At 58.8% G+C, this 7,684-nt stretch overlaps 1 protein-coding gene across 1 annotated transcript; it reads right to left on the bottom strand.

Moving 5' to 3' along the window:
* Positions 1–2,500: 2,500 nt before the first annotated feature.
* Positions 2,501–7,393, bottom strand: CDKN1A (cyclin dependent kinase inhibitor 1A). Its single transcript, XM_053964233.1, has 3 exons — positions 7,371–7,393; positions 4,505–4,918; positions 2,501–3,778 (listed from the first exon to the last, which is right to left on the bottom strand). The coding sequence occupies exons 2-3, from the start codon at positions 4,908–4,910 to the stop codon at positions 3,729–3,731; spliced, it is 456 nt and encodes a 151-aa protein (XP_053820208.1). The 5' UTR covers positions 4,911–4,918; positions 7,371–7,393; the 3' UTR covers positions 2,501–3,728.
* Between the last annotated feature and the right edge of the window lie 291 nt (positions 7,394–7,684).

Genomic DNA, 7,684 nt, shown 5'->3' with positions numbered 1-7,684 from the left:
AACCCTTAATTCTCTCACTTTTCTATTTCTGAAGGTGATGCCCCAGCCATCCCCGGAGCAGCAGGACTTACCCTGTCGGCGAGGGACGCTCAGTGTGGGGCACACGGGGCCGAGGGGCTCCCCAGGTCAGAGGGACACTGGTCCCACCCCGCGGCTGCCCGCGCTGCCCCCGCTCTCATCTCTCTTACTCAAGGCACTTTCCGTTCTGGGGTGACACCAACTGCCGGTGCTCACACATTTCCTGTTTGCTGCGTTGCAAGTGGGGTGCAGGAAGGACCCATCCAGAGGCTCACGGTGTCCCCAAAGTCCCCAGATCCCAAGGCAGCCCTGCAAAGGCACTGCCAGTGCCATCAGGAAGGGCAGCAAAGTCCCTGTCCCTTCCTGGTTTGCAATGGCCTGGGGCTGGGGGGTGTTTGGAGTGGGGGGAAGAACAGCAGACAAACAGTAAATGTTATTTTAAGGCTCCAAATAACCCAAAATACAAGATTATCTATAGCCCACAGATTATAACATCCTACCAAAAACAGAACAACCTGAAAATCCTCCCTGTGGAGGCTCTTTAGCCCCAGAATTTGAAGATGTCCCCTGTTCTCTGATGGTTTTTTTAAGGCTCCTGGCTGAACTATAAACTTGGCTTTAAACTCAGCACCAAACCCACAGGCTGCTGCAGCCACCCTGCTTCACGAGGGACAGGGGGATCAGGTGGAGCACAGGCATTTTTCCTGGTCTTTAACTGCAAAACGTGAAGAGAACTCAGGCAGGAGGAACCACTGTTATCTCTAGGGCATTACTCAAACAAACATCCCCTGGCCCACAGCAGATGTGAGCCCAGGCTCCCAGGGCAGGAGCTGTGGGGTGGAAGCTGCTGCCCCAACTCTCTCTGCCCATCTAAACAGGTGAAATCCCTCAGTGGGAACCAGCCACACTCTGCTCATTTGCTGTTTGACCTAAGGGAGCAGCAGCCAGCTCAGGTCCATCCGCTCCATCAGGGCCAACAAAAAGCTCAGCTGGTTCTTCTCCACACTCTGGGCAAAGCTGGTGCTGCTTACCCCAGACTGAAGCATCCCCTCGGTCAGGCTGGGGGGCTCAGCGTGTCCCCTCACCCTCCAACCCTCTGCGGTGTTTGTTACTGCACAGAGAAGATTGGATTTTGGCTTTCCCCAAGGATTTGAAGAGAAAACTTTCCCTTTTGAAGGGAAAACCCTAAATATCCGTGGGAGAGCTTGATTTGTGCCCTCTGCCCAGCAAGACTCTGGCATTGTGCTTCCAGTGGTCACCAGAGGGCACAGCCTGGGAAGGAGGGCGTGATCCAACCCCAAGGAGATGCTGGAAGGTGCCAGTGAAAAGGGATTGAATGTGGACAAGGGAAGGGAAGCACCTGACCCTCCCCCTGTGGGGGTTTGACCCTCAGCATCCCTGCTCTGTGCTGAGGCCATGCTGGGGTGGGAGCAGTAAAATCAGCCTGGGCTGAAAGTGGGAGCTGCTGGGAGCCCATCACTGTTTCGTGTCCCAAAGCTGGGGGGACACAGTCCTGGGGTGTCCTGGGGACTCAGAGCTCAAGCCCTGGTGCCCAGCAAAGCCAGAACCTGGCTCTTCTCAGAGCCACAAACATGGACAAGGGGGTTTCACTGATTTATTTCTCATTTCCTTCATTGCTACTGCTCCTGGCAAATGGGAGGTGACAGCAGGGGGGAGCTCCTGGCAGCAGCCAGGGGGGTTTGGAAGGACTGACATAAGGGGAAAGGGGCTAAATCTGTAGGGTTTGACTGAGCAGCAGCTCAAAGGCTGAGTGTGTGTCAAGGGCCATGGGCCCTCACTCCAGGGACAGGCAGAGGCTTTAGGGATCCTCAGCTGAACAATGACACGAGGTTGCTCATTGCCATCAGCTTCTTTTCATCTGGATCCTCTGCAAATCAGGTAATTTCTCACATTAACCAGAACCTGAGTCTGCATCCAAGCCTTGCTCAGTCCTCCAAGGAAGCAGCCAGTGGTAGAGACATCCCTGACTCCCCTGGGATCTCAGTGCCACCCAGGAAATGCCACTGCACATTTCCACCAGCAGTGCCACCACATGCTCTTGTGTCCCCATCCTACAGCGTGGGTCACCCTTGTGGCCTGGGCACCCAGCACTCCTCTAAAGGAGTAAGGGAGGGAGCAGCTTGCCCATGGCTAATGGCCACTTGCACCATGGGACTGGGTCCTGAGGGTTAGGGGGAACAGGGTCACAGTGGGGAAGGGGGAATGATGAGGGCAACAGAGAAGCCATGGGGCCTCCAGGGACATCCCACACAGGTGGCACTGGTTTCTGCTGGGGACATGCTGGTAGCACCCAACCACTGTCCCCAGGGAATGGGGTCAAGCACAGAGGATGTGGCAGGGCTTTATCCCTCTTAAAGGCAGATCCCAGCTCAGGGCTGCACCCCCAGAGGGATCCCCAGCCCCTGGAACACCCCTCTCCCCCAGCCAGACCCTGCTCCCAATCACCCACATTAACCCAGAATGCCTTTGCACAGGTGTTTATTCAGAGTTCACACTTATAGACAAACAGGTATTTCCCCTCTCCCCATATACACTTAATAGCATTATTTTAAATATAAATAAACATTTAATGCTGGGAGCTTGGCAGCTTCACCGACAGCAAAGTGCATCATGGTGCAAGGTGGGAGATCAACCCTGTCCCTTTTCTTCCTGGGACCATCTTGCACCAGTTTCCAGAGTCCAAATCCAGCAGAGCAGGAGATGAACTCCATGAAAGTGCTGAGATTTGACAGTGTCGAGTCCCTCAGGGACTCATCCTTCAGTGCTGGAACTGAGCAGCCTCTGCTCCAGGCCATCCCTTGGTCCCAGAGCAGAGCCAGGTAAGGGTCCTCTCCCTGCCAGCCCCAAAGGAGAAAAAGTCCAGGAATACAAGCTACAATTCCTTATTTCAGCATCATCTCTGCTGCTGAGCAGAACTTCTTCCTAGAGGAGCCCAGCAGAGCCAGGGCAGGGGCTCCCCAGCCTGGTGTCAGTGTTGAGGGAGGCAGGAACGTGGGGGCAAGCAGCACCACTCAACAAGCCAACAACAAGGTAAGAAAGTGGGATTTGGGGCCAGCAGAGTGCAGGGGATCCCAAAGCCTCCCGGGGGCAGTGTTGGTGCCCCGGTGACTGCTCCAGGGAGTCACCCCAAGGAAGGTTTGTCCAGGGAACAGCTTCCTCTGCCCAGAGCCGTGGGAAGGTGCAACCTCCACATCACTCTGCTCCCACACATGGACAAGTGCTCGGGTCCATCCTGCTGGGACAGAGGGCCACCCCCATGTGCCAGCAGCAGGGGTGTCCCAGGGCTCTGCAATCCACACCAGGGACTTTTCTTAAAGATATCTGGTGCCACCAGGTGGTTGGGACACAAGTGTCCCCCAGGACCAGCCCCTAGGCAGGGGACAGACCACGGCTGGACAGCAGGATGGCACAAGGACGGTGTTTGGACTCACAGGCACAGGGCATAGGATGCTTTTCTGCAGGCAGGGCTTTTCTTCAGACAGGGCAGTGCCTTCATCCCACCAGGTCCATCTCAGTCCTCCTCCAGCCCCACCGTGGGGCTCCTCCACTACATTGCACACAGTGAAGGTCCCTCAGGACCCCAGAGTTACTCATAAATAGGGAACTACAGACTCTACATTGCTACAGGTGAGCACAGCACAGGGTGGGGGAGCCACGCTCGCCCCGGCAGTGGCAGCTGCCCCAGCGAGTCAGGGCCGGGGCCGGGCAGGGACGATCCTCCTCTTGGCACTGTAGAAGTCTGGAAGGAAGAAGGAAATGGTTGGAAAGTATCTCCAGCCCGCTGGGAGCAGCGGAGCAGGAAGAGGGAGGTGTCCCCAGGGAGGCACCCCAAAACCAGCCCAGGTGGGTTTCACCCTAAAGCCCCCACGTAAAGCTGCTGGAGAGCAGAGCTGTAAGTCTGCATCATCTCTGCTCTTTGTCTCATCTGCAGTTCTACTCCAGGCCCTGACCATGGAGGATAGGAAGAAATTTTTCACTGTGAGAGAGGTGAGAAACTGGCACAGGTTGCCCAGGAAGGTTCCGGGTGCTCCAACCCTGGAAGTGTTCAAAGCCAGGTTGGATAAAGGCTTTGAGCAACCTGGGACAGTGGGAGGTGTCCCTGCCCTTGGGACCTTAAAGATGATCTTTAAGGTCTATTCCAACCCCTTAAAATTCTGTGATTCTATGATTGGGTCAGGCCATTGGAACTGAAGGTGATGAATTTGGGGGCATCTTCAGCTACAAAACCCACAGGCCCAATGCCAGTCCCCTGCACAAACCCAGCAGCCAAAAGGCACCCAGCTGATGGCCTTTTTCCCTTTGGAACATGGGCTCTGCTTCCCTAGGAGAGATCCAGGGAGGGTGGGACCCCTCCCCATGCCCAAGAGCCAGGCAGGGCTCTGGCACCCAAGTCCCCTCTGTCTGTCCCTGCCATGACATCAATGCCACCAAGCCCCAAGGAGTGACACCAAGCCCCAGCACTCACCTTTGATCGTGGTCTGCCCACGTTTCAAGCTCTGCAGGGAACCAGCCTTGTAAACCTTCGAGCTCTGCTGAGCCTCCTCAGGGCAAATCCTGCCAACACGGTCCGTGGGGGGGACCCTGTGGGCCAAGGAGCTCCTGCTGTCACTGCTGATGACAGCCCTGACCAGGCTGTGAACCTCCTGGGGTGGCTGCTCAGCCACCAGGATCCTCTCCCACTTGAATGGCCCTTCCAAGGGAGTCTCTGTCTCAAAGTTGAAGTTCCAGCGCTGCTGAGCTTCTTCCAGCTGTTGTTTTATCGTGTCCTCAAAGTCGTGCTGGAGCTGCTCGTGGTCCACGGGGCCAAAGAGGTTCCTGCAGGCCTTGCTGCTGCACGGGGTCTGCCCAGCCCTGCTCTGGGACAGCGGCATCGTGGCGGCTGCGGGGAAACCAGAGCGAGTTACGGGGGTTGGGATGACAGGAGCAAACACAGGGGAGTGCTGGCCACCAGGGCAAAGCACACGGTAGCCAAGGTGGGACAAGCTGGGATGGGTCTGCAGTGAGGCAGCCCAGAGGGGACTGACACATCTGGACTCTGACTTCGGAGATTTTAGCAAAGACTTGAGCATGGCTGATGTCAGCCACAGCCCAGTGCGAGGCAGGAGGGTGGGGAAGGTGTCAACATTCCCTACTCCTCCTCCAGCAGGCAAAGCCCTGCCAGGTTAGGGCATCCAGCACCTTGCTGCTGCCACAGACTCCACCCAGAACACCCCTTGGGGCACCAGCCTGAGAGCCACACCAGGATGATGCTCCCCTGGTCCCCAGACACTGCCCAACCTGCTCATTCCCACTTCCAAGCAGGCAAGGGCAAGTTGGCACACGGGCAAGTGAAGCAACAGGATGTTTTTCTGGCCATTTCTTCATCTCAAGAACTCAGACCCGGTGGTAAGGAAACCTTCAAGCAACTGCAAGAACATGCCACAAGCTTGACCACTTTGTTAACCACCCTCCTTATCTGCAAGGAGCTGTTGGGTAACCAGAAACAAGACTTTGTTTGTTTTTTTTCAAATCGGTGCCAAAAGCCTTGACCTTCCCAGTAAGTGACAAAGCCTTTCCATCCGAGCAGTCCTCCCCCGACACACATGTGGGGATAATGGATCCCTCACTACACCCCACTTATGAGGAACCTCGACATAGAATCAGAATTGTTAAGGTTGGAAAACACCTAAAAGATCATTGAGTCCAGCTGATAAGAGTCAGCACTGCTCTGGGATTTGAGTTTTCAGAGCTAAGGCTTGCCCCTGTTTGACAGCCACACTCACTAAGTCAGCTTTAAAAAAGGGAGATTCATAGCTCCCATTTCCCACCTAATCTGGGACTCTCAAATCAGGCCACAAAAGATCCTCCCCATCCCCAAACGTCCCCAAGAAGTGAGTTCTCAGCCTCCTGCAGGGAAGATTTCTCCCCAAACTCAGTACCTGCAGCCCCTCTAGATTGCCTGTGCCACATTGTCTTCCCCACATTCCACCCCCTGAAGTGTGCAAGAAATGACCGAATGTGGCACTCAGAACTCTGGTCTACTTGACAAGGTGTGGATCGGTCAGATTTTGGACTCGAGGATCTTGGAGGTCTTTTCCAGCCTTAATGATTCAATTATCCTATTACCAGGCATGTCACCAAGCCAGTGTGCCAGTGGGCAGCAGGGGAGTGCCCAGCCCAGGGGCTGGGGGGCCACATTCAGTCCCTGTGGCCACCCCCGTGGGCACCCTGTGCTCAGACTCAGCACCCCGAGTAAAAATAGAAATCCAGCTTCCTATCTCCGGGCAGTCTGAGCACACAGACAAGGGTGACCTCACTGCCAGGCAAGTCTCAGCATGCCCAGGCAAGCCCGGGCAGGTAGTGGGAGGGGGACACGTTCCGTCACCCTGGCCAGACACCCCCCAGCCCTCCCCGCCTGCGTCACGAGCTGATGTCCCCATTCTCAGGTCAGCGACGCGACTCAGGTGCCACCCTGGAGCCTCAAGATAACACCCTCGCCCTGACTCATGGCTGCAGATTGCCAAAGCCACCAGTGAGGGAGGGACCGGGGCCGGGTCATCGTCCCCTCCCATGGGGCTGGTGCCGCTTCCAGCGACCTCTGCCCAGCAAGAGCCCCGAGACTCCCGGCAGCCGGCGGGAACCCCAAGATTTGGGCGAGGAAGTGGCAGGTGCACGGCCCCATTAAAACCTCTTCCAGCCGAGCTGGGTGACGAGAGCACCCCTGGGGGACACCCAGCGGGGCTCCACAGACACCTGCGACACCCAGGACCAGTCACACCAGTCTGGGGAAGGCTGGGCGAGCAGGAGGGGCGGGGGGCACCCGCATGCGGGAGTGGCTGAAGCCGCTGATCCCGCGCAGAGAACGCCCGGCTCATGACACCGATGGGCCGGGGGGGCTGGCACGGGGGTGGCCGGTCCCCGCCCGGACCCGCAGGATGCTCGGTGGCGGGACCGCGCCCGCACCGCACCCTGCACCGCACGGCACCCCGCACAGCACCGCTCCCCGCACAGCACCGCTCCCCGCACAGCACCGCGCACCGCACCGCGCAGCACCGCCGCTACCGGGAGGCGAGAGCGACCCAGCCCGGCCCGGGGGCTCTGCATACCCCGGGGGGCTCCGCACCGCCACCGGGCGCGGTCCCGCTCTATCCCAGCGCTGGGGACGCGGCCCCAGGCGGAGCCACCCCCGCTACGGCGTTTGCCCCGCTCCAGGCACCGGCGCTTCCCGGGGAAACCGGCGCTTCCCGGGGAAACCGGCGCTTCCCGGGGAAACCGGCGCTCGCCCACCCTCCCTGGCCAGCGAAGGACCGGAGTCGCCAGTCACGGCCGCGCCCGGCCCCGCCCGCACTCACCGCCGTCTCCCCGCGTCTGCCGGTGCCCGGCGCGTCCCCGGCCTTTATAGGGAGGGCGGGGCGGAGCCGGGAGCCGGTCCCGGCGTCGCCCGGGATTTCCCTCCCGCCCCGCCCCGGACCGGCCCCACGGCAGCCGCCCCCGTCCTGCGTGTGCCCCCTCACCCCCACCGCCCCTTCCTCTCCCATCCCGGTTCCCGGGAATGTGCGCGGTGCCAGGGGAGACCCGGGCATTCCAGGACCGTGGGCACCGGGACCCCCTTGCTAGGGACGGCGGGGACCTGTGTCAGGGGATACAGGGACCCCCCTCCTTGGGG

Source organism: Vidua chalybeata, chromosome 24 (genome assembly GCF_026979565.1).
Source record: "Vidua chalybeata isolate OUT-0048 chromosome 24, bVidCha1 merged haplotype, whole genome shotgun sequence".
Lineage (NCBI taxonomy): Eukaryota > Metazoa > Chordata > Aves > Passeriformes > Viduidae > Vidua > Vidua chalybeata.
This window is presented reverse-complemented; position numbering and strand designations above follow the sequence as displayed.

Excerpts from the sequence above, each read along its gene's own strand:
- CDKN1A (XM_053964233.1), bottom strand. The coding sequence starts at position 4,910 with ATGCCGCTGTCCCAGAGCAGGGCTGGGCAGACCCCGTGCAGCAGCAAG. Across the intron at positions 3,779-4,504 it reads TGGGCAGACCACGATCAAAG|ACTTCTACAGTGCCAAGAGG; the intron begins GTGAGTGCTGGG and ends TCTTCCTTCCAG.